Below are 23,088 nucleotides of genomic sequence, written 5' to 3'. Positions count from 1 at the left end.
AGTATTGCCTCCAGTATTGCCTCCGATATGAGCCCCATATGCCCTGCCGATTCCAAGGACGACAGAGTGTAGTAGTCACCGCCAATTGTGGTGGACTGGGCATGTAGTAGAGGCAGGAGAAAGAGGCCGATGTGATACAAAAACACGCAGAACTGTTGGATGATTGGAAAAGAAGAAAGCAAGCAGCAAACAAGAAGTGAAGAGGGGAAAGTAAGTGATTAGGTAGGCAAAAAGCAAGTGTGGGAAGTTTCGCAAAGTAGCAACGCAGATACCCAAGAGCTGATGCTCTCGATTTTGGCCCCTCCATGAGACCGATCGCGCCAGTGTCATTCTCGTTCATACAAGTGATGAGCGAGACGACCGATGTGTGGCTAGAAGAAAGTGTAACCGACGCCGTGGGAAAGATGAAACGCATCTTGGTACGATCTTTGCTGTGCTCGATAACGATCGATGAAGCCAACGCCGTAGATGCAGGTGTGCAAGCGATTGTAGATCGAGAGATGCAAGATACGGGGCTCAATGCGCTACAGCCGGAGCTACACGCTTGGTCCAAGCACCATTCTGCTGCGAGGTATTGGTGTTGCTGCGATTGTTCCAATTGCCTGAGCCAGAGCGAGAGCCGTTGTTGGCTGGGCGTGGAGTCGTGTTCTGAGACGAACCGCCTTGGCCCTGGTAGCTGCCAGACTGATTCCTGCCGCGGGGGTTTTGGGTATTGTTCGAGTTGTTGCGCGGAGGGAAAGAACGCTTCTGATATCCCGAAGCTCGTCGATCGTTGCGGCGGGGAGCCATCGTCTTGGTGACGGGCTCGGTCAAGTTGCCGACGCGGACATTGACGTTGATGCCCTTGGCCGTCTCGTCTTCCTTGCCAATGGCAAGCTCGGTCTTGCTGGTGGAGTCGACTGGGCGTTGAGACTTGAGGTTTAGGCGAGCATGAACTGCCGGCAGACTGGCCGAGCCATGCGGGACCTCTGGCAACTTGACGACCGGAACAGAACCGAAGGTACGGTCATCGAAGAGGGTGTCTTCGGGACTGGCGCGAGAGAGAACGTCTTTGCTGCCGTCGTTGACGAATGACGACTTGATGGCGACCGGCAGAGAGACCGTTGCCGAGTTCACACTGGCGACATCGACAAGTGGGGCCTTGGTGGCAGGAGCGACAGCGAGGAGATTTGGCTTGCCAGTAGAGCCGGTCGGAGCGACTTCCTTCTTGTTGAACAGACCATTGAACCGCGCCTGCCAGGCTTCGGTGTTGGCGAGGGGCTGAGCGCCGAGAGCTGCAGTGGACTTTGCGCGGGTCGCCAGGACAGCGCGCTGGACTGGAGGCGACTTAGCTGGTGGGAGCTTGACCACTGCCTTGGGAATTGGCAAGTTGACTTTCGGGCGCGCCGAATCGCTGTCGAACACCGGGTGAGACTGGGTCTCGGGAGGAGGTGGAGAGTCGGATTGCTGCGAGGCACCAGAGGCCTGCGACGACGAGTCCTCACGACCTCCTGCGAAGTAGCGCGATTCCTTGCGCGCGGCAGCACGAAGGTGCGGTGGGATGCTCTGGACGGGAGCAGCCTCTCCAGCGGCTGCAGCTGCTGCAGCCCGGGCAGCTGGGCGAAGGTGAGGTGGGATCCCGAAGAAAGGATTGGCCTCGGCGATAGCGGGAGCGTTGGTGGTGTTGGCGGTCTCCGCAGACTGGGCTTCGTCGGTCGGTTCCTGTACAGCCAGGTGACCGCCGGCTGGAGCGTAGCGAGTGGTGACGGTCTTGCGATTGCGGCCGACACTGGGAGTGAAACGCTCACGAATCTCGTGCTTGTAGTTGTCGCCGAGCACCTTTGCCATTTCGTGGCTCTTAGCGATAGCCAGGGCATCGGAAAGCAAGATGTAGCTCCCATACCCGTTCCAGTTGTCGTGAGGACCGTGGCCTTCCAAAGTAGCGCTGGCAGACCAGTTGGTCAGAGCGGTGCCATGGTTACGGGTATTACCCATGTCGACGGTTGGAGGATGGGGATGTCTGGATTGAGATTGATCTTGAGATTGAGTCGGCACAGCTGCGCGCTGAGCAGGAGACAGTCTGAGCGACGAAGGCGGAGCGATTGGGCCTGGTGAGCTGCTTGCCTGAAGCTGCTGCTGCGAAGCTGGGCGTAACGATGTTCGGTTGAAGCTGGTCTCAAACGTGCCGTTGCCAAGTGCTTTATGAGGAGGACCCCAAACGTTGGTAGAAGAAGATGGTGCTTTAGAAAGGCCACTGCTCCAGGCAGTGAGTGCGTCTTGAGAAGAAGTGATCGCTTGAGAGGAAGGAACAGAGTGTGAAGAAGAGATGGAGGACGAGGTCCAGGTGGGCGGCGGCCGCTCTTTAAATACGTTGTGCGCAGCACGGTCCTCACTCGCTTCCAATTGTTGTAATTGAGGAGGCTGGGGCTTGCTATTGTTCCCCTGTGGGGCTCTATTGTCAGGTGAAATGTCGTGAAGAGGCAGAGCCGGCGGCGACACCGCCTTCGGCGCCTCTCCGGCACTCAGCGCCTTCAGTGGTGAGGGACTGCGCTTTGACGCAACCTGCGGCGGCGCATCACTGCTGGCCTTGGGCGCTGCTCGCAGCTCTGGGATGCTCGCGTCGGAGACGTGGCTGGCTTTCCGGACGGGGTGCGGCTGGTGTACTTTCATCATGCCGTACTGCGCAACCTCGCCCTCGGACTGAGGAACTGGCGGCTTCGGGGGCGACTGCATCGGCGCTGGCAGCGCTCGCTCTTTCTGGGGCGACTTCTCTGCAGCTCGTGACGGCGATGGCTCTTTGGGCTTGTCCTTGCTCTCACCCATCCCCATGGCTTCGAGTTTCAGCCTGAGGCGCTCCTTTCTGGCTGCTTCCTCCTTGGCTTCTACTTCTTGCTGGCGCTTTTTCTCGAGTTTCGCGCGCTCAATCTTCTCTTGCATGAGCCGCTTCTGCACTGCGACGGGGTCCTCTACGGGCTGGGCGGGTGTATGGACTGCGTCGCCGGGACCTGAGCTTATGGATTCGAGAGGTGAGGTCGGCTGCACATGACTGATGTTCGGCGACGATCGCTGCGTCCAGGAGTGATGTTGCTCGGCAGGTGAGATGCCGTGCTCAGGAGCGTGATGACGCTGCGCAAAGGCCAGGCGAGGGGTCCCTCCAGGTGTCCCAATGTCTGAGCCAGTCATCGACTGTGATCCGCGTCGGTGCTGCATGTCAAGTGGAATGGGTGGCATGTCAGGCGCGAATGATGGCCGACGGCCGCTTCCCCCACTAACGTTTGATGAATTGCGCCGCCTGCCCCATGTTGGAGCATCGCCACTCGAGCGTGAGGTTTGGAATGCCGCCGAGGGCTCGGCAGGCGCTCCTTGTGGAGAGGGTCGCTGAAGCACCGAAGGCTGCCTGAACTCGTTGCTGCGGATTGAGCCTCGCCGCATCTCGTTGACAGGCTCGTAGCGACCATTGTGTGAATTGAACAGCTCCTTGTTGCCGCGCTCATCTCTCCATGACCGGTTGAAGTCGTCTGGCGCAAACTCCTTGGTGGTACTAGGAACAGGAGGCAAAGCATCAAATCCGTGCGGATCGCGCTGAGAGAAACGTGACGGTGGCGGCGGGTGATTAGGGGGATTAATTTGTACAGGCGAGACTTTTTCTACAGGCGGGAGTGGTGCCCAAGGCGATTTGACTTGTGCTGGAGCGGATGGCTTCGCCACCAGTGTTGGCTTCTCGGGAGCACCCTTAAGAACTAGGTTGGATTTGGTGGAGCTCGTGTGAGCACCTGGCTTCAGAATCGTCTTAGTTCCACCAGTCGAACTAGGTCGTTGAATGGCAGTAGGAGCCGGACCAGGTCTAACAGGTTCAGGCGTTTCCTTCCTTAGAATACTAGGCTTGGGTTCCTCCGGGGGCTTCTGGGCTTCCGTCGTGTTGACTGTAGATTTGGTGCCATCCATCCATTCTACCGTTTCAGGTGCCCAGTCATCCTCGTCGTCGTCGATGTCCGCCCACTTAGCCTCCTTGTTCGTGTCGTCTGCCTGTAGCCGAGTGGCCAAATGGATCCCATATTGCTGCTTGAGCTCTTCATCCGTGAACTGCTTCGGAGGTGGTGGAGGTACCGCTATGGATATTGTTAAGCAAAGCAAAGTTGAGAAATTAGAAATGTTACCTACGTTGGTTTTTGTTCCACACTTTAGTTGCATCAGGACCAGACCCTGCCCCATTCGTCTTTGCTAACGACGTGCGCATGACTGATCCCAAGCCACTCCCAGATTTAGCAACTAGTCGAGGCTTCGCGCTTTGCAGTAGTGATGCATTTGTCTGGCCGACTGGGGGTGCTACGCGTCAAGTATTAGCTTTGTATACATTTTCTGCATCTCCCGCCCTGAAAAGCGTACCCTTTTCTCCTGGTCGCGCCACCGGCGTAGTTACCGCTTTTGCAAGAAAATTCTTCGTCACGGAGACAGACTTGAATGACTTTGGCTTCTGGATTGAATTCGAGCGCAAGTGCCGTCCAGGCCTCTCATTCGCTTGGTCCACGCTCCCCGGTCGGCTGATATCTGTATCAGAACCACCGCTGACTTCCGCAAGGGCATGTTGAGAGGTGGCGTCCTCCGGTGCAGAAAGATCCCCGGCATCTCCGTTCACCAGTGGCACCTCTGCTTTGGACAGCGATGGGTCAAGTTGTCTGTTAGGAGGTTCTAGCACCGCGAACTGCTCTCCATCAGCCTGAAGTACCCCAATATCTGCGTCCTTGCTGCCACCCATAGTCGCATTTTTCTCGACGGCCTTGTCTGTTGAGGGGGGAGCATCGGCTCCAGCATCGCTTGTGCTTGGGGGAGGTGTAGGAAGAGCATTTGAAGGCTTTGGGCTGGCGGTCGTACGGTCCGAGGGCACCTCGCCGTCGCCGGCGGAGTCAATGGTAGTTGTCGCAGTAGCGTCGATGGGCGAGGACTCACCCATCGACTGTGCTTCCTTTACCACATCTTGGGTGATCTGCTCTGCCATAACAATCCGTGTATCTGTTGTGGACGCAAGTCGGGCTTTGTCAGAACGTGTGTCTTTATCTTCGGAGGTCTGCATTGACGAGTGACGAAGCTGGAGACGGCCAGAGCAGCCTGGAGCTCTGACGCGACGCCACGCGGGGAAAGTGAATATGTATACCTATAGTCAGGTTCTAATAGTCGCCACGAGGTAGTAGTAGGCGCTTCCGCAGAAACGTCGACTGCCGGCCTTGCAAGCGTTCAGGTGGAGAAGCGGGTGACGGGACTCAGCGGCGCTCCTTTATGCGCGCGTGGCGGCTCGAGAATGTGTAATGGAGACAGAGGGCTTATAAGCCTCGTGCGGAGGGGTGATGGAGGGGGAGTAATGGCCTGCACCTTATTATGGCCGAGTGGTAGTGATGCGGGTGTTAGGGAGATCGAAGTGACACGATGACCTCCTTCGGTTGGCGCCGCTTGGCAACCTAGCTTCACCGACCGCGAAGCCAGCAGCTGAGCACAAATGCCAGCAGCTAGCACCAGCTGTTCCCGGGTCTATCTATTGTGTTGCGGAGTACGCTGTCCTTGGTATTCACGGTTGCTGTGTTTGGCTCGAGACGCGTCTCGGGGCCGCGTCCGGCCCGGTGGAGGTGAAGTCTACAAGTGTCACGTTACGTATTCAAGACACAATAGGTAGAGAAGCTGTTTTTTGCGCCGGCCGGGCCTTCGATTGAATGCTGTTCAGACATATATTTACAGTCCCATCACCCTTCCTCCGCCGCCCCAACTGCCAAGTCACGATACTCGATTCTAGTGGGCGTTGTTCTTGTGGTGACCTGCCAAAATTAGCGTCACTCCCGCCTGCGCAGGATCCATAGTACGCACGCAGATGGAAGTAGTAGTTCTGCGCATAACCAATGAGCATCATGGCCCCGATGGCGTGGATGATAGCTGTGAGACACGTCGTTCGTCAGCATCCTCCGTTTCATGTCGGCGGACCCAGTCATAACATCGGTGGAGTCTTACGCAACGCTGATGAGTTCTTGCCCATGTATCGGTGCTGGTATCTCTGCAGCAGGCCCTTGGGCTTGATCTCTGGCGCCTGGCCTCGTGGAAGCTTCTCGTAGAAGCTCACCACTCGCTGCATGCGGGCAGCATTGGGGGAAGAGCCGACGGCCTGGCATATGAGTCAGTCGCTGTAATGGAAGTGATTCTACGTCTGTGATTGATGTGATCGGAAGCTTCGAATATGAGGGAGATGAGCTCTGTAGTGGCGATGGACAATATGCCGTAGTTTTCGCAACGGAGGTTCCCTCGGGATCTCTCTGGGTCATCGGTAGGGGATCAAACTGTGCACGTACGCTTGGAGAAGCAACCTAGAATATACAGTCAGCATCCGGGTTGGCCATTGGGATGGTGTTGGGATTATGAAGTCGTACCTTGGGAGGAATAAGGGTCGAGAGAGCGCGCCTAGTAACGAAGCTCATCTTGACTGCAGCGACCCAATTAGCATCCACAACTCTTTTACCCGTGAGAATAGCCTTAGGGCGCTTACCAGAGTGGAGAGCGAGTTGACGTGAAGGGCTGGTGGTGAGGGTCGGGCAGATGGTAGTTCGTCGTCAAGAAGCCGAGAGATTGCAGAGAGTGAAGCGGCTGCTGGCTCGGAAGTTGCCGTGCTCTCCGCCAACGTCTAGACAACCTCCAGCACCTCAACGCCAGTTCAACACCACCTATACTCTCCGCTCCGACACCATGTCAGCCCTGCCGCGGTCAATTGGCTCGCGGCTGCTCCCCTTAGTCGCCCGGCCCACAGTGCGGAGGGCATTTGCACCTCAGATCCGCCTTTACGCCGACCAAAACGCCTCGAAGATCAGCGCGCAGAATGCACCTGCAGAGAAGCCCGCGGACTCGGCCATAGTCAGCCGGGAGGGCGCTGGGGAGAGTACACCGTCGCATCAGCCAGACTATGATGTCTCCATTGACTACCGGGTCTCGTACGTCTTATTATTACAGAGCTTGGAGGCAAATCGCTGAGCGCTATACAGGAACTTCTCCCCCATCCCGAAACGAGTGATGGATGGTAGCGAGCCCGGTGATAGTGTAGCCGCAGCTGTGTTATCAGGTGCACCAGTAGACCTCCAAGCCCGAACAGTCCGGTACAACAGCTTTCCCCCGCAATAGCATTTCATATCTGACGCACCCCAGCATCTACCGCCCAACCAAAACCGCCACTCAATCCGGCGACTGGCACTCGCACCACTGGGTCATGGACTGGGACCCGCTCCCAAAGGGCCACCGATGGGAGAACCCTCTGATGGGGTGGCAGTCCTCGGCCGACTTCATGCAGGGCTATAGCGTGACCTTCAAAAGCAAAGAAGCCGCTGTCGCATTTGCCAACAAGCAAGGCTACGAATACTTTGTACAGGAGCCGAACGAGCGCAAGTTTGTGCCTAAGGCGTATGCCAACAACTTTGTGCATAGTCCGAAGAAGTTGAAGATCATCAGGACGAAATGAGTGGCAGGAGGGATTGAATTATTGTGTATATATCGGAATGGGTTCTCTTTTGTAGAGTATAGGCAATGGCATCGTTCGAACAAACTGATCATCTACGAGACTTTCCTGGGATTCTAGGCACCACCTCGCAGTAAACGCTGCCAAGCATATATCACGACTTTGCAAGAGCTCATGTTCAATGGCAGAAAATCGTTACCTTTAAGTATCTAAATTATGTGAAGAGATCTAGTGCTTGTGCTTACCTACCGTTCGCGATGGTATGCCAGCTGTCTACAGGTAAGGTATCCGTCAGATTCATAATATAACGCCTATCCAATGCCGCAAGGTGCCAAATGTTCACGCTGCTTAGTCTATTACGCAGCTTCCCTCTTACCATTTTCTACAGTCATTTCCCCCATAACTTCGCCTTCAACAACAGCATCCGACGGCGCCTCGCTGATCTTCTCTTTCGCAACATTAGAATCCAGGTCTGTAGTCAGCGGGATCCAACCCGCGATAGTGCCAGCCTTCGGCTCTAGGATCTTCCAATCCTGCGCCTTGCCAGTCGCAGCAACTTCACCCGTCTCTTCCATATCGACACGACTCGTATCTGCAACCTCTACCCCGCAGTCTCGCATGACCTGTAGCATGGCACGTACATTAAGTCGAAGCACTCGCTCTGGTTCTTTGGCGCCAAACACCTTGGTTGTGACCCACGAGAACAGAATGCCGAAGTCGGATTGCGAGAGATGTGCGGAGGAAATGGGATAGAAGAATCGGGGACCGGGCTTCGTATGGACTGGTGGATTGGACCCTGGGAACTCAGAGAGGACGCGTTTTGTCTCTTCTAGATGGACCTGCCACTTGAAGAACGCCTCGCTCTCGATAGCGAGGAGAGCTGTGCCGCCTGGGCCGGAGGGCGCGTAGCAAGGCATAGGCTTATCCCTGAGCCAGCTGGTAGAAGGTCCCTGGAGGGGGAGACACCACAAGTCCAATAGCATGACGGGTGACGCTGGTGTGATTTGTTTAACGATTTCTGAAGACGCGGAGGGTGTGAAAAGAGGCACGTAGCCCTCCTTCTCATCAGCAGATGCGTGGTAAAATGTAGATTTGACAAGCTGGATTGTCGTTGTCGCCCCGAAACTGTGACCAGCCCAAGTTATAGCACCTGGCCGGTGCACATCGAGCTTGTTTTTGAACATTGAAAGGACCTCAAAGCGTTCGCGCTTCCGGCTTTTTGTGCTATGATTTGGGTCCAGGTTGTTCACCACTTTGCCTTCATCAATCTTGAGTAGAGCGTCGAAAACCATGCCCTGTTCCCATAATCGGATTCGCAACTGCTCGTTTCGCTGCTCGTACACATCCGGCGACGGCTTGTGGGCTATCCGGCGATAGTCAACGGTCGCAGCCGGCGTGTTCTCTGTCTCCCTCACGTATGATATGGGCGCGCTTCCATCCCGGTGGTCGGGAGCAATGACCACAGCTCCGTGACTCGCCAGGGAGCCCACTAAATGCGAATATGCGTTCCTGGAGCCTCCCAAACCGTGCGAGAATATGATAACGGGCCATCGTTCGGTTTTCGTGGGGGGTTCGAGAAGCCGAGCATTCCGAGAAACAGGCAAAGAGACGTAATAGAGCAGCTGGGGGAATACTCTGGCCAGTTGTTAGTATCTTCGGGCACTTTTAAATTAGGTTGCGTACGAAAATATGTGAGATAAAGCGGAATTGGCGCCTAGAAAGCGCGCATACGCCGACACATAACCTCGCTGAGGGTTTGGTATCCACCTGATTGGGCGTTCATTCGAGCCTGCTTCGCAGGGATAGAAGATGCGGAATGCAACTGTAGATGGTGCAGAAGGCGGTGCAGGACTGGGAGAAGCCAGGTCGGTGGCTGGAATCTCCACGTCCACTGATCCGACCTTGTATGGGCCCGTGTAGGAGGGAAACGTCGGGGTGGGATTGAAGCGGCTGAGGAAGGACATGTTGAGGTTGAGCGGATGGAAGAGATTGAGCGGGCGCTTTGCCGCAAGATGAGGTGCCGGTAGCCAAGACAGTGTAGTGAATGTTATTCTAGGCGATAGACGTGGGAGAAGTAGGAAATAGAGAAGAAAAAAAGAGCACGCGACAAGCGACAGAAAAAGTTGCCGGGAGGCGTTCGTGACGTATCTATCCAGGTACTGAAACTGTGCCTCGGCCGGCGCAAGCGACGTACGGCTTACCTCACAGGGCGGGTCTACTTGGGACAGAAGTTGACTCTTGGTGAGTGTGTACACTGGTCTGCCGCCGCTTGACGTGCCTCGGTGCTTTTTCGGATACTGCAAAGGAGCCCCAGATGGGTGGAATCATGACAGGTGGCGGGGTGAAGGACCAAGGGACCCATGGAAGCTGGAGGATAGGCCCGTTGCGCTGGCTCGCCCTGTCAGAAGCGTGGTGTCAGAATGTCGCTCCAATGCGGAGCCTCGGGGGAGCCTGTTGTCCCCATCTATACGTCTTCAGGGGACTTGCGACGGTGCATTCTGCGCCTCCGGTGCCGGTGGTGAAGCAACGTGGGTGAGGACTGGTGATATACAGCATCTCTTCACGTCCGGTGAACATAGCGCTAAACTGAGTCAATCCTGATATATCTCTTTTCTGGGCTAGTACTTTACCGGCTTGAGGATTGATTGGCTAGAACGTTGCTATTCCCCTCTAAGGGCGTCCGGAGTTGCTTCCTTATACGGTAAGTCTGTGGCTTGATATTAGAGAGCGACCACCGGACGTACTGAGATGCTGTATTTATTATTTAGGGCCCTTGCTCGTCTCCGCCAGCATGGCCCGCGTCTGAGCAACCCTCGCGCACCACCATCGTCACCACGCTTCCCACGCTTCCCACGCTTCGGTCAATACTTCGTACTTCGCCTTTCCTCTTGGCCCTCCGAGGTCGCGACCTCTGCTTCCCTTTGACCACAACCTCCGCATTGCCGCGCCATCTCCATCTCTCTCTCTTGTCATGGCCCGGCAACGAGCACCCTCGTCTGCGAGCACCAACTCCGGCTCCAATGCTGTCAAGGACCAGGTCCCGCCGCGCTCTTCCAATCCTCGATACTACAGTCTAACTAGAGCTCAGGAGCTCGGAAGCATGTACGACTACCTCGCCAAAATAATACTACTTGGACCCAGCGGCTGTGGAAAGTACGCTCACTTTTCTGCCATTTACCTCTGCCTCCATCCTCCGATAAGCTTCTCGGCGCCGTTTCTGACCGTCGTTTGCCCCCAGGTCCTGCCTCCTCCACCGCTTTGTAAAGAATGAGTGGCGCGTCCTCTCCAGCCAAACCATCGGAGTCGAGTTCGCCAGCAAAATCGGTGAGAACCAACCGCGTATAGGCGACTCCAGACACCAATTAACATCCTCAGTCCGGATCGGAACCCGCCCAAACATGAAGCGCATAAAACTCCAGCTCTGGGATACAGCCGGCACCGAGCGCTTCCGCAGCGTCTCGCGCTCCTACTATCGCGGCGCCGCCGGCGCAATCCTCGTCTACGACGTCTCTTCGCATGCCTCCTTCGCCGCCCTCCCGAACTTCCTCAACGACGCCCGCGCCCTCGCCTCGCCAAACCTCACAGTCATCCTCGCCGGGAACAAGATAGATGTGGGCGACGAAGACGCCCAACTTGACACCGAAGGTGGGGGGATGAGCTTGGACAACACCCCACCGCCCTCCTCCCTCTCCTCGCGAAACTCCCTCCTCTCAACCCCAAGTTCGAATCGCCAGAGCATGCTTGGAGCGCAGTCTACAGCGACCTCACACGACGCATTTCGCGAAGTTGCGCCCGAGACCGCATCTCGCTGGGCCTCGTCCCTCCCTGTCCCGATTCCCGTCGCTGTCGAAGTCTCCGCCCTGAGCGGCGAAGGCGTGGACGAGCTCTTCCACCGCCTCGCACGCATAATCCTTACAAAAATCGAGCTCGGCGAGATCGACCCAGATGATCCCGCCAGCGGGATACAGTACGGAGATAGCGGGGGCTACGGAGGCGGGGTAGACGACGATGGTAGCGTCAAGAGCGGGAATTTCGGGAACGAAGAGGGCGTACGGTGGCGGAAAGGGAGGAACAACAGGGGCGGAGGGGGTGCAGGGAGGTTGACTGGGATGAGAGAATGGGAAGAAGTCTTCAGACTTGGCCCGAGACGGAGGGGTGGGAACTGCTGTTGATTTTCGTCATCCGCTTTTTATCTGGTCTTCTTAGAGCGTTCAGCGATCAGGGGTCTGCTATGCATAGCGTGGAGTTTAGAGGCGCGAGGGAACTGTTCATATTGGTCCAGAGTACACCGGGAAGTTCCAGTAGTGATACTGGCTTCTCGAGCTCATTATTCGAATCTACACAGCACCGAGTACATATATAGACGCTTTAATTCTTAGTACCCACGAGACTCGCACTTTCGAGTTTCTTACAGCTTCATTCGCCTTCCCCCTCTACATCCAGAAAAAGCCTTTTCGCAGGTTGCACCAAATTGTTGCGTCTTACACAGATTCGTCTCCTAATCGTCATAGAACCGCGATATACGCACGGAACAACCGGCGTCAATTCCTGCATGACAGCCAGTACCCCGTCGCCGATGTAGATAGCAACCTCGATCAGTGAGTGCTAATGACGTTCAACAGCCCAAATACACTAACAACTCACTAGTCCACCCGCCTTGACAGCTACTAACCATGCATGTCGCCTCACAGTAGCGGCGCAACCTCTACCAAATCTAGTAATACATTTAAGCTAGCGAAAGCAACAAGCATTCACGTACCAATCCTTACGGGCGTATGAGGCACGATATCATGATACCCGGCGACAACGCGTGGCTGGCAACGACCTCATCTCTCTCGGAGCAGACAGGGTTAACTGACGTCAAGACTCACTCGTATACGACATTTTCTCACGATATCAGGCGACAAGAGGCTGTGCGCTCTGACAACATGGACTGACGGCGTGGACGTGTGTCTGTGACGCTGGCCAAGAGGTTTGTTCTTCCGAATAGATATATAAACTCACTTTCGAGTCTGCTTCAACCAGCATCACTCGCACGGTTTCCGAATCACTCAAACAGACCTCCTATCAACCTCAAAACACCAAGCACCAAACATCAACCCAACTGTCAATATGCAGAACGACCAAGGCCAAGGCATCTCCCACGCCACAGGCGACTCCAAAGTCCCGCAGAAGGTGCAGGAGAAGGTCCCGCAAGGACTGGAGGAGGGCTTGCCCGACTCGGTATGTTCTCTACATCTCCCTACCTAATCCACAACACTCGTTCTCATCTTCTTCCCCATCTCCATCTTCTCTCCGCACCCCGCCCACCCCACCCCCCCGGGTCTCTCTTTAATCCCTCATCCCAACCCATCTCTAAACGCCGTCCTCTAGCTCCACGACACCAGCGCCAGCGGCACCAACACGGCCAACAAGCACACGACGCACGCCCTCGAGGGCGGCGCCGCCAGCAAGGTCCCGCTCGGGATCCAGAAAGCCGTGCCCGAGAAGCTGGAGCGCGCACTGCCGAATGCGATCCACGATACCGGAGATCGGAAGTAGCTGTTGCAGCGGACAATCAGCTTGATGGATGGGTTTATGTATGAGTTAGGAGTAGGAAGGGCGTAGACGTAGCTATTGAATGTATACCTAATATACAATCACACAACACTGCAATCTTCGCACGCTTAGGATGGATGATGAAAAGGCGCATTCAGTCGCTCGCGTGTCTTACACCAACTGATGTACACAGGGAATTTCCCAAAACCGCTCTTCAAAACACAGGTATACCGCGACCGCCCATGCATATCCAGAAACTACGGCTCCCAACCTACGCTCACAAAGGAAAATAAGCAAATACAATTTAATACAAAGGGTAAAGGACTTGACGTGCTGCTACGACTCCCCCATATCTCTCAACGGCACATACCCCACCTCCTCCCGCCCCCTCTTCCGCGCCCTCAGCGCCTCCGCCACCCAGTCCCTCGCCCGCTTCACCACCCCATCCACCCGCATGCGCCCCTCGGCCAGCTTCTCCGCCTCGGGTACCTCGGCTGTCGGATCCAGCGCCTTCACACGCATCCACGCCGGGCGGGTCCAGAACTTGAGGTGCAGCGAGCTGAGCACGACGCTGACGGAGCTGCAAGCCATGGCGAACCCGGCCGCCATGGGGTGCAAGCTCAGGCCCCAGGGTAGGAAGAAGCCCATGGCGAAGGGCAGGCCGACGAGGTTGTACATGGTGGCCCACGCGAGGTTGAGCTTGATGCGGGCAAAGATGGAGCGCGAGAGCAGCAGCGACGCCGGGATGGCGAGTAGGTCCGTCGTGCTCATGAGCACGATGGCGGCCGCTTCCATGGCCACGTCGGTGCCCGTCGACAGGGCGATGCCGATGTCGGCCGAGGCGAGCGCGGGCGAGTCGTTGATGCCGTCGCCCACCATGGCAACGACTTTGCCTTGGGATTGCAGCGACGCGATGATGTCTTTCTTGTCCGAGGGCGTGGCGGAGGCGTAGACGTTGGCGGGCGGGATGCCCACTTGCGATGCGACGACGAGAGCGGAGGGGCTGGTGTCGCCAGTGACGATGGAGGCGGAGATTCCCATGCGTGTGAGGGCGACGATGGCGGCTCTGGCGGAAGGTTTGATGGTGTCGGAGAGGGAGAGCGAGCCTGCGTAGACGTTGTCGATGGCCGTGTGGATAGTGGTGATGCCAGCTGAGCGAGCTTGGGGAGCATTGCTTCGCGGGTTCGCGGCGCCTGCTGGGGTAATGGGCACTTCTTCGAGTGACGGGACCATGCTCACTCCCTCCGACTCCAGGTAGGTGGCATTACCGATCAGGACGTTATATCGCTTTCTCTCAGGAGATATGGCAGCTTCGATAGTTGCAGTGATACCCTTGCCGATGATTGCTTTGAACTCGCCGACGCTCCCATCAAGAGACCCATCGGGACCCAATCTGATATGGTCTTTCGCGGCAAGGACTATGGCCTTCGCAATCGGATGCTCACTGCTCATCTCTGCCAGACCAATCAATGTCCACCATAGCCGTGATTTACTCGCATCACCTGCCCATTCGGATTTGATATCGGCCTTCGACACGCTCATTTTGCCAACAGTGAGTGTGCCCGTCTTATCGAGGACAACATGGGTGATCTTTGTGGCTGTCTCCAAAGCAGCACCTCCTTTGACGAGGATGCCTTGCTCTGCACCCACGCCAGTACCGACCATGACGGCAGTAGGAGTTGCGAGGCCTAGTGCGCATGGGCAAGCAAAGACAATGACAGCAATACAGAGCTTGACGCACACCATCAGCTTGCCACCGCTAGCGTGGTCCTGGAAGACTCGGGGTGGATTCGGCAGAACATGGCTGAGGACCATCCATGAGACAAATGTAGCGAGACCTAAAGTGATGATGATGGGAACGAAATAGCCAGCAACAACATCGGCCAGACGCTGGATTGGAGCGCGGCTTGTCTGGGCTTCCTGGACTAACTTCACAATCTGGCTTAGCTGAGTATCGCGTCCGGCTCGTGTGACAATGAAGTCGACTCTTCCGTTGCCGTTGACAGTACCGGCCATGAGGAGCGCTCCTTTCTTCTTGAGAATAGGCATAGCCTCGCCGGTCACCATGCTTTCATCGATGTAGCTTTCCCCACGAGTGACTGTTCCATCGGCAGGAATCTTGTCGCCAGGCTTGAGTATGACAACGTCACCGACCTCGATGAGTTCTGTGGCGATAACTCTCTCCTCGGCAGCATTGCCATCCATCTCTGCAGAGCCGTTCTTCTCATCGGACGCAACATCCCAGCCTTCCGCTGCTTTAGCCGCTGCGATTGGATCTGCGTAGATAGTGGCCATGGATGGCGCTAGAGACATCAAGCGTGATAGAGCTTTTGAGGTCTGCCCTTTCGCTCTGTTCTCTAAGAACCTACCAAGTGTGATGAAAGTGATAAGCATAGTGCTAGTGTCAAATAGCGTTGTTGGTCTCGTGTGCGGCGGGATTAGTATCGAGACAAGCATGCCCACCACACTGAAGAAAAATGCTGCAGATGTACCCAGAACAACCAAGACATCCATAGTAGGCGAACCGTGGCGCAAGGACCTAAATGCGGAAACGTAGAATCGCTTGCCAATGCCGAATTGGACAGGAATTGTGAGGACGAGGCACACAACGTCTCCCAACCAGACTCCGGTACAAATTTCAAAACTGCCGTAATCTAGAATCGGGAGAAACATAGGGAGAAACATGCCAGTCAAGAAGACCGGTATAGCGAAAGTAAGAGAAGTTTTGAATGCTCGCCGCCACTCTTGAATTTCTTTGGTCTTTGCGAGCGACTCTAGCTGAGCGTTGTTATCGTCAGAATCGGCGACTAATGCGTTATAACCAACAGCCTCGATGGACTCGACTATGGCACGCAAGCCTAGTCGTAGTGGCTCGTGTGTGATTGTCGCCCGGGATGTGCTAAAGTTGACTGTTGCTGCTGAGATACCTGACATGGCGCGGAGGTTTGTCTCTAGCTCCTGGGCCGATTTTGCGTCTTTCAGCCCGTAGATTTTCAGATGGAAGGTCGTTGAGGACGTCGAGGTCTGGGCATTCGCATCCACTGATGAGATAACTTTGGCATCGAAGCCCCTATCCTCGATCGTCTCCACGATCTGCGCCTCGGAAAGCTTCGCCGCTTCATGGACAATGACCGCTCGGTTGGCTAGCAAGCTGATGTTGAACTGAAGCACTCCGTCTACGCCTTTAAAGCCTTCCTCAATCGCAGCGGTGCAAGCCCCACATGTCATGCCCTCCACCGTCACTGTGGTAGTCAACGTCTTGCGCTTCCTGCTCCGGCGTTCTTTCTTCTCAGGAGCCGAGGCTTTTGTTTCTAACACCTTCGCGTCAAACCCAGTATCCTCGATGATCTCGGCGATCTGCTCTGGGGTAATCATGGCCGGGTCGTGCTCGATGACGGCTCGCTCGGAAAGCAAAGATATGCTGAAATGCTGTACACCAGAAACATTCGCGAACCCCTTCTCCACAGCAGAAGTGCATGCGCCGCATGTCATGCCTCCAACCGAAACGGTGGTGATTGACATCTTCGAGCCTTGGTGTTCCTCTTCATCCTCCGAATCGCTCAAAAAGTGATCATCAACACCCTGGTTCGCAGCGGGTATGTCAGAGGACAAGACCTCGGCATCGAACCCGCGGTCTTCTATTATTTCCTTGACTTGATCCACGGATATCTTGCTGGGGTCGTGCTGGACGACTGCTCGTTCCATAACCAAGCTAATCGACACGTTTCCAACGCCGTCAACACCGTTGAATCCGGTCTCAATGGCCGAGGTACACGCGCCGCAAGTCATGCCCTCGACTTTCAAGGTTGTGGTGGCCATGTGGGCTCCTGGCGCATGGTTCGACGGTTGTGGAGGGGGGTTTCGGGAGGCGGTTTCGTCGACATCGCGCGTCGACACGGGCAGGTACGAGGGCGCCATGATGGCTGGAGGGTCGCAGAGAGAACGGCGATTATTAGAGCCCCAGAGGGCTGTCCGCGTTCGATATGTACAGTCCGGGTTTGGAGGAAGTCGGTCGGCGGGTCGGAGGTGTGCGGAGGAGGCGACAGGGCTGAACGCTCATCAATAACGACAAAGACACGGCTGGTAGACGTGGCGTCTACTGCAACAGCGTGATTATTACAAGGAAAAAGTGAAAGGAAGGCCAGCTTCCAGCGCAGGAGGGCGTCGGTGTGTATATGTCAGCTACGACTGTTCGGGCTTGCAGAAACTAGATGGGGAACCGATGGGCGGGCCGTGAAGGTGGACTCGTGGCGCTACGGAGTAAGACAACGAGGGCTGAGCTCGACCTTCGACTTCAACCGCACGAATGATGCAGAAACGCCCGCTACAACGTCAGCTGGAGAGTGTCAGCGAGAACACCGGAGCCGTCAGCTTATAACCCTCTCTCCAAGCCCGACCAAGCTGTGTGTTTGCGCTTGGCTTTCGAAACTGGGCCGGTTTGATCTTCTCCTCCCGCCTCCTTGAGACGCCGAAGCCCAGTCGCAGACCGTCTTGCCTCCCCTCTGGAACCAGCCACGGGCTCTCCTGTGTGTGAAGTGCTCTCACTCAGGCTGTATGCGCCGTGATCCTTTCCATCACTGCTGGTCCGGGTGTTCGATTGGGTCCATTGTACAGACGAGACAAATCTAGGAGAAGACATCAACCCGCGCTGCATGGCACAAAGCGTGCCTGAAGGCATGCCCTCAAGAATCAGGCCATTTCTCTGTTCGATGCACGTGATTCACCTGCAAGCATTCTCTGTGATCCCAGTAGCCAGGTCAAATCACTAGTCTACCGCTTTGTGTAGGGAGGGACTTCTGTCCACATTTACCTATTTACTTATTTCTCAAGCGTATAGATGTTTATACACTTCGTCTATCATTTCACCATCTCATTTCAAGACGAGCCATGTGGCTGAAATTTGATGATACTAATTCAATTCATTTTCGCTTGCTATTCATAGGGAAGAGGCCGACTAGGAATCTCGACTAGCACACTATGCCACAGCCAGTTGAGACTCCAACCAGGGGAATACCCAACCTTCAGCGACCCGAGTAACGACTAGTAACCCTCTCCCCAACCACGTCGAGGCTGCCCGTACTGCTGCTGAGACTCGCCGTACTCGTCATCGCGGCGTCGCTCTTGTCGCTCGCCATACTCGTCTCCACCAAAGCCACCTGGCATACGTTCTTCCTGCTGGTAGCCGCCTCCGTACTGGCCGCCTCCATACTGGTCACCTGCATACTGATCTCCCCCACCACCATAACCCCGACTCTCCTGACCATATTGGCGCTCTTGACCGTACTGGCGCTCTTCGCCATAACCCACATTCTCACGCTGCTCACCATAGGACTGCTGCTGCCCCCCTCCGTATCTCCGCTCTTCCCCGTACCCGTAGCCCTGAGACTCTCGCTCGCGAGACCTACTGGAACGGCGATGCTCGCCTGATCCAGAGCGGTGCTCGCCTGATCCAGAGCGGTGCTTATGATGCTTCTCCTTGTACTTCTCGCTATCATCCTCACTGTCCTCATCTTCGTCGTTATCATAACCCCCGTGGTGCTTACGGGCCTTCTTCTCTGCCTTCTCACGGGCCTTGCGCTCTTTCTTTTTCCGCTTCTCCTCGTCATCTTCCGAGCCCTCATCATAGTTCTTCGATCTCCGCTCCTCCTCGTATCCTCCGCCTCCATAGCTAGTCGTCGTCTCGACGCGGGACTCATAGCCCCCCGAATGGCCTTGGCCTGATCGGCCTTGCTGCTGGTAGCTAGAATATTCTTCGCGTCGGTCACCGCTTTCATACTCGGTCTTTTTGTACTCAGCTTGGCCGTATCGGTTGCCTTGGTTCGACGTTTCGGTATACTGCGTCGTGTGGCCTCCGCCATACGGTTCGTCGTACTCGGCCTTGTACTTCTTCCCCTTCTTAGGTTTGTACTCATCTTCGTCGTCCCCTCCACCTCCACCCATCGCACCGCTCAAGAGGGATCCACCAATGCCGCCGACCAGACCGCCCACGATGCCACCGAGTGCACCGCCTCCAACGGCGTCGCTAGCGAAGTTGCCGACTTCGTGGAAAGGTTCATTCTTGCCGGATTTCCCCCCGCCATAGCCACCCGAGGAGGGCGTGCCGCCGCCGAGAACGCCGCTAAGTACACCCCCGAGGCCACCTCCCACCCCAGCGCCAGAGAAATCGTTGGCCATCCCAAGAGGCTTGCCGCAACCGTGACCCTTGTCGTGCACACCCTCTTTGTGGTTTCGGCCCTGCTCGACACCGTCCCTGCTAAGCTTGTCACGCAAATCGTCCTTTTCGCGCTCGCTCATCTCGCCCCACCACCTCTCCATAACGTTGAACATAAGCCCACGGCACTCGGAAGCACCGTCGTCGCCATATTGACGGAGGGCAGGGTGGTGGAAAACGCCAGTGATGATACGCTGGATAGTGCGGTTCGCGTCGGCACGCTCGTCATCCCAACAGTTTACAATCTGAGGGACGACCCACTTGAGAACCTGCGAGGCGACCTTACCAGCGGGCTCGTTGAGGACGTTGCTGAAATGATCCTTGGAAATCATGGAGTGGGTCGGGTCGCTGGAATGGTCGTCGTTGAATACGATGAGCTGCTTGTCGCGGGAGGAGGCGATGACTTCTGAGGAGCCAGTTTCAAGCTCCGTTTTCACCTGTGAGATGATTGGAAGGACGAATGGGGCCAAGAGGGAGAACACAAAGATGTTGATCTGATCTTGCAGTTGCTCGATCAGGTCTGGAAGGACTAAAGACGGCGGTACCAATTAATAAACGCATACACGGGAAGAGAAGTGTAGCTTGGGGGGGGAGTGTAATCGCGACTACTTACTGGGAACCGACTCAATGAATTCGTTGATAGACTGCATAATCTCGTCGTGCCACTCCATGATAGGGTAGATCTGCTTGACAATTTCATCCAGCTGCTGGGTAAACTCTTCGGGCTCTTTTGGAGTGATGGTCATGTTTTGCATTTGAGCAGACTGGGCATTCTGTTCGAGTTCGTCGGCTTTGCCGGCTTGGTCCTTATCCCCAAAGAGGCCACTGGGAAGCTGACTCAAGAGGTCCTTGATGATGCTTTTGTCCCCCTTTCGAGACGAGTCCTGGATAGTCCCTTCTAGTTCTTGCATCTCGGACTGAGTGGCCTTGTCTGAGAATTCTCCGCATACGGAGTGAAGGAAGTCGACACCTCCAAAAGTGCCGGTGATGATAGGCCAGACAGGACCACGAGCGCCTTGCACGCGAACTTGCGTGGCACGGCCAACATGGGGAAAGACGTCTCGCTCGCCCATCTCGATGAGAGCGAGCTCGGTATAGTTGGAGTGAGCAGAGTAATCTATAGATAATCAGCAAGGGGGTCAGGCAGTCTACGCCTGCATGATCTGTGTCTTACCTTCCAAGCAATGACATCCAGTTCCAAGAAGTCTCAGAGCTTCATACAGATCTGCCTTGTTTCGATTGCGGTTGTATCGTCGACCGAGGTCAATGCATCGCCCAAACAGGTTGCGGACCAATCCCGCTGAGGTTGTGATGCCCATATCTTCCGAAGCAATGTAGTTTTTCAGACCGGTGCGAGGGTCAATTCCCAGTTCTCGTCGCTCATCGACAGGGCCTCGAAGGCGGCGGTCATATTGGCGGGCGTCGAGGTTGTCGGCGTAGTCCTTAGGGTTGTCGATGTGCTCTTCGGGACTGTAGAGAAAGTAAGCAATTTGCTATAGCGTAGGTGTGAGACTTGTGTACCGGTAGCAACCAAGCCTGTCCCGCGTGACCTCAAACTCCTTGGTGCCATAGCCAAAGCTCAAAAAGCCCAAAACCCAGAGCAGGATACGGATGGCCTCCGCGCTGACCATCTTGACGGTTCCGACCTATCACATTGTAAGTTTTGGCCGCTCCACCATTTGCTTAGCTAGATACGTACGTCTACAGCCTGAGAGTAGTCTCGCAGCCAGTTTCCAAAGTAGACGCGCTTAACATCCATCTTGCTGAACTTCTTGCCAGTGGCGCGGGACATGAGAATGGTGAGTAGAGTGTCCTCGATATCTCCATGACGCCAGTTCTGGCCCTCGACTTTGGAAGTCGAAGCAATATTACCAGCACCAAACGCATGGGTGGGGCGGGCCCAGAGCACGATCAGAACGAGACACGGTAGAAGGAGGGGAGGGAGCCGAAGGGACGGCATGATTGCGGTGTTGATATCAGTATGCAACTGTATGTATGACAGTGAGAGTAGACTAGGTTCTTAGGGAGAGAGTGTGTTGTGGAGGAAACAAGAGTTGTTGTCGTCGACGAGTGAATTGTTTCAGCCCCTCTATTAGTGGCTTGGCCGGCCAAGACACTCCTACCTAGGTAGAGTTGTGCTCGGATTTTACGCCACTTGATCGACGGCGGGGCCTTCTTGGATTGCTTGGCTATCAAAATCCTTCTTAGACAAACATTCGGCGTTGGGAAAACATCAAACCATGGATCAAAATATAAAGTTTAGTGTACCCGCTTCCGTCTAAGGTACCCGAGCTGCCATCTGGACCCTGAGCCCAAGCCGAACCAGCCAGGTTAGTTCCTGATTTAGGCGGGGTCTCCCTCTCACTTTGCTAACCTCAAGGGGATGGGTACATCGAGCTAAAGTCGAAAACACAAGACTGTCACGATGACTCGATGCCGAGTTCGGAAGAGTTTGAATAATTGCTTTTCAAGGGATAGGCATACCTATATTTGGTAGACGTGTTCTGTAGTACTGATTGCTCTACTTTCACGGGCACTTACGCAATTTTAGATAGACACTCGAGAGCGGCAAAGCTAGGCAAGATGACAGGACATCTAACCATCAATTAAAAAGGAATACTAAGAATTTTGGAGAGTAATAATCAGACTTTCCCTACGCAGGATGAGACTCGGACAAATAAGTCAGACCATTCACTAGAAGCACAGTATGCATTATTCCACGCCACGGAATCAAAACAGCCTAGTCCTCGTCGCACACGCGGACCGCCACATCAGGCCTACCGAACTCCCATCGTCAAACGTAGCAATAGGGCGCCGGCATCTGATGCATGTTCCTATTTAGCAAATGCTGGGGCCCTTATTCAGTATTAGCTGTCCACCATGCACGCCTTCGAAAGTAGTTGCAGGGTTACATGACCCAATGGAACACACTGCGACATCGTCACCTACCTTCCGATAACTGGAGTCTGGCTTGAGCTATCACATTCCGGCAGTCCTGTGCTCATCGTGAAATAGACTTAGGATGCAAGGGGCTCGCGTTTGCAGTTCTGGAGAGGGAGCCGGGTATCGCGGCAGTATAGCGCTAGCTTGAAATGGAAAGAAAGGGTCGGACCGAGATCAGGCAGGAGCTACGTCGAAAAAATGAAGCTAGGGATGAGTTCACTGGGACCTGACCATGACGAGGAAAAAAAGGTGTGATTGATACCGTTCCTGCGTAGGCTGATATAGCCGCCCTGATCATATATACGCCTCGTGGTGACAAGCACATGCGGCCAGCCTCTTTCCTCACGCCATGTTTCGGACATCACAGCGCCCGCCCACGTTTTTGCGAAACAAGCGCGGCAGCCATGAGGCAGCCCGCAGGCGTGCTTCAGAAGACGCAAGCCCTACGTGGCACCTGTGCTGCATTGTAACGCGACCATTGTGACACTTCGCAACCTTGAAACCATCTCCGCGCCAGGGCGGATGCTCGCTGGCCTGCATCGCCACCGTAGCACAAAGTCCAGGGATCGACTGACACCTGCGGTCGTCTGATTTAGCCAGCTCCACTTGCCTCCCGCCTCCCGCCTCCCGCCTCCCGCTTCCTCCCGTCTGCTTGCTTCTCTCAAGGCTGCAGCTGACGGGGCTGTACTGCAGTGTCGTGCATGCAGTACTGCATGCTATACGGAGGCCTATCCTTGAGTTGTGGACATATCATAGGGAATATGTTAGGATTCCCAAGGAGTGGAAATTAATAGGCTATCTGTCACTGTAGCCTCTCCGGTTGTCATCTGGGGAATGCGATATATTCGATGATCCTAAACCTCGCGTCGTTCGGATGGTGGGGCAAACAGTTTGTTCGAAATTTGACTGATTGCTGAGCACTGGGCGGCTCGGCCAT

General features: G+C 55.4%; 8 protein-coding genes across 8 annotated transcripts; 2 read left to right on the top strand and 6 right to left on the bottom strand.

Annotated features, from left to right (window-relative positions):
- Positions 1–423: 423 nt before the first annotated feature.
- On the bottom strand, positions 424–5,354 carry BDZ99DRAFT_55110 (uncharacterized protein). Its single transcript, XM_033727009.1, has 4 exons — positions 5,132–5,354; positions 4,366–4,989; positions 4,141–4,305; positions 424–4,088 (listed from the first exon to the last, which is right to left on the bottom strand). Exons 2-4 carry the CDS (start codon positions 4,973–4,975, stop codon positions 517–519), a joined length of 4,347 nt encoding a protein of 1,448 aa, XP_033575372.1. The 5' UTR covers positions 4,976–4,989; positions 5,132–5,354; the 3' UTR covers positions 424–516.
- Positions 5,355–5,663: 309 nt separating this feature from the next.
- Positions 5,664–6,544, bottom strand: BDZ99DRAFT_464291 (uncharacterized protein). Its single transcript, XM_033720276.1, has 6 exons — positions 6,503–6,544; positions 6,387–6,439; positions 6,309–6,323; positions 5,974–6,124; positions 5,833–5,898; positions 5,664–5,783 (listed from the first exon to the last, which is right to left on the bottom strand). The coding sequence occupies exons 2-6, from the start codon at positions 6,432–6,434 to the stop codon at positions 5,758–5,760; spliced, it is 306 nt and encodes a 101-aa protein (XP_033575371.1). The 5' UTR covers positions 6,435–6,439; positions 6,503–6,544; the 3' UTR covers positions 5,664–5,757.
- A 49-nt stretch (positions 6,545–6,593) lies between these two features.
- BDZ99DRAFT_464289 (uncharacterized protein) lies at positions 6,594–7,523 on the top strand. The gene is made up of 3 exons (XM_033720275.1): positions 6,594–6,941; positions 6,993–7,103; positions 7,153–7,523. The coding sequence occupies exons 1-3, from the start codon at positions 6,700–6,702 to the stop codon at positions 7,460–7,462; spliced, it is 663 nt and encodes a 220-aa protein (XP_033575370.1). The 5' UTR covers positions 6,594–6,699; the 3' UTR covers positions 7,463–7,523.
- Positions 7,524–7,640: 117 nt separating this feature from the next.
- On the bottom strand, positions 7,641–9,564 carry BDZ99DRAFT_419483 (uncharacterized protein). Its single transcript, XM_033716892.1, has 2 exons — positions 9,143–9,564; positions 7,641–9,094 (listed from the first exon to the last, which is right to left on the bottom strand). Exons 1-2 carry the CDS (start codon positions 9,421–9,423, stop codon positions 7,816–7,818), a joined length of 1,560 nt encoding a protein of 519 aa, XP_033575369.1. The 5' UTR covers positions 9,424–9,564; the 3' UTR covers positions 7,641–7,815.
- Positions 9,565–10,263: 699 nt separating this feature from the next.
- On the top strand, positions 10,264–11,859 carry BDZ99DRAFT_572273 (ras-domain-containing protein). The gene is made up of 4 exons (XM_033728181.1): positions 10,264–10,496; positions 10,548–10,612; positions 10,698–10,783; positions 10,835–11,859. The coding sequence occupies exons 1-4, from the start codon at positions 10,431–10,433 to the stop codon at positions 11,629–11,631; spliced, it is 1,014 nt and encodes a 337-aa protein (XP_033575368.1). The 5' UTR covers positions 10,264–10,430; the 3' UTR covers positions 11,632–11,859.
- A 955-nt stretch (positions 11,860–12,814) lies between these two features.
- BDZ99DRAFT_509664 (heavy metal translocatin) lies at positions 12,815–16,816 on the bottom strand (the record flags this gene model as incomplete). The annotated part of the gene is made up of 2 exons (XM_033724422.1): positions 12,815–13,000; positions 13,487–16,816. 2 exons carry the CDS (start codon positions 16,814–16,816, stop codon positions 12,815–12,817), a joined length of 3,516 nt encoding a protein of 1,171 aa, XP_033575367.1.
- Positions 16,817–17,289: 473 nt separating this feature from the next.
- BDZ99DRAFT_54993 (uncharacterized protein) lies at positions 17,290–17,882 on the bottom strand. The gene has a single exon (XM_033726971.1). The coding sequence runs from the start codon at positions 17,673–17,675 to the stop codon at positions 17,370–17,372; it is 306 nt and encodes a 101-aa protein (XP_033575366.1). The 5' UTR covers positions 17,676–17,882; the 3' UTR covers positions 17,290–17,369.
- Positions 17,883–17,896: 14 nt separating this feature from the next.
- On the bottom strand, positions 17,897–21,232 carry BDZ99DRAFT_464285 (Het-C-domain-containing protein). Its single transcript, XM_033720274.1, has 5 exons — positions 20,908–21,232; positions 20,730–20,854; positions 20,383–20,678; positions 19,822–20,325; positions 17,897–19,737 (listed from the first exon to the last, which is right to left on the bottom strand). The coding sequence occupies exons 1-5, from the start codon at positions 21,166–21,168 to the stop codon at positions 18,038–18,040; spliced, it is 2,886 nt and encodes a 961-aa protein (XP_033575365.1). The 5' UTR covers positions 21,169–21,232; the 3' UTR covers positions 17,897–18,037.
- Between the last annotated feature and the right edge of the window lie 1,856 nt (positions 21,233–23,088).

The sequence above is a fragment of the Mytilinidion resinicola genome (assembly GCF_010093595.1).
Source record: "Mytilinidion resinicola strain CBS 304.34 unplaced genomic scaffold BDZ99scaffold_12, whole genome shotgun sequence".
Taxonomy (NCBI): Eukaryota; Fungi; Ascomycota; class Dothideomycetes; order Mytilinidiales; family Mytilinidiaceae; genus Mytilinidion; species Mytilinidion resinicola.
This window is presented reverse-complemented; position numbering and strand designations above follow the sequence as displayed.

Excerpts from the sequence above, each read along its gene's own strand:
- BDZ99DRAFT_54993 (XM_033726971.1), bottom strand. The coding sequence starts at position 17,675 with ATGCCTTCAGGCACGCTTTGTGCCATGCAGCGCGGGTTGATGTCTTCT.
- BDZ99DRAFT_572273 (XM_033728181.1), top strand. The coding sequence starts at position 10,431 with ATGGCCCGGCAACGAGCACCCTCGTCTGCGAGCACCAACTCCGGCTCC. Across the intron at positions 10,497-10,547 it reads CCAATGCTGTCAAGGACCAG|GAGCTCGGAAGCATGTACGA; the intron begins GTCCCGCCGCGC and ends ACTAGAGCTCAG. Across the intron at positions 10,784-10,834 it reads CGAGTTCGCCAGCAAAATCG|TCCGGATCGGAACCCGCCCA; the intron begins GTGAGAACCAAC and ends TAACATCCTCAG.
- BDZ99DRAFT_464285 (XM_033720274.1), bottom strand. The coding sequence starts at position 21,168 with ATGCCGTCCCTTCGGCTCCCTCCCCTCCTTCTACCGTGTCTCGTTCTG. Across the intron at positions 20,326-20,382 it reads TGGATGTCATTGCTTGGAAG|ATTACTCTGCTCACTCCAAC; the intron begins GTAAGACACAGA and ends GATTATCTATAG. Across the intron at positions 19,738-19,821 it reads ATTCATTGAGTCGGTTCCCA|TCCTTCCAGACCTGATCGAG; the intron begins GTAAGTAGTCGC and ends CGCCGTCTTTAG.
- BDZ99DRAFT_419483 (XM_033716892.1), bottom strand. The coding sequence starts at position 9,423 with ATGTCCTTCCTCAGCCGCTTCAATCCCACCCCGACGTTTCCCTCCTAC. Across the intron at positions 9,095-9,142 it reads GCTTTATCTCACATATTTTC|AGTATTCCCCCAGCTGCTCT; the intron begins GTACGCAACCTA and ends ACAACTGGCCAG.
- BDZ99DRAFT_464289 (XM_033720275.1), top strand. The coding sequence starts at position 6,700 with ATGTCAGCCCTGCCGCGGTCAATTGGCTCGCGGCTGCTCCCCTTAGTC. Across the intron at positions 6,942-6,992 it reads TCCATTGACTACCGGGTCTC|GAACTTCTCCCCCATCCCGA; the intron begins GTACGTCTTATT and ends AGCGCTATACAG. Across the intron at positions 7,104-7,152 it reads CTCCAAGCCCGAACAGTCCG|CATCTACCGCCCAACCAAAA; the intron begins GTACAACAGCTT and ends GACGCACCCCAG.
- BDZ99DRAFT_55110 (XM_033727009.1), bottom strand. The coding sequence starts at position 4,975 with ATGGCAGAGCAGATCACCCAAGATGTGGTAAAGGAAGCACAGTCGATG. Across the intron at positions 4,306-4,365 it reads GGCGCGACCAGGAGAAAAGG|CACCCCCAGTCGGCCAGACA; the intron begins GTACGCTTTTCA and ends CTTGACGCGTAG. Across the intron at positions 4,089-4,140 it reads AGTGTGGAACAAAAACCAAC|CGGTACCTCCACCACCTCCG; the intron begins GTAGGTAACATT and ends CAATATCCATAG.
- BDZ99DRAFT_464291 (XM_033720276.1), bottom strand. The coding sequence starts at position 6,434 with ATGAGCTTCGTTACTAGGCGCGCTCTCTCGACCCTTATTCCTCCCAAG. Across the intron at positions 5,899-5,973 it reads CAAGAACTCATCAGCGTTGC|CTATCATCCACGCCATCGGG; the intron begins GTAAGACTCCAC and ends CGTGTCTCACAG. Across the intron at positions 5,784-5,832 it reads GAACTACTACTTCCATCTGC|GTCACCACAAGAACAACGCC; the intron begins GTGCGTACTATG and ends TAATTTTGGCAG.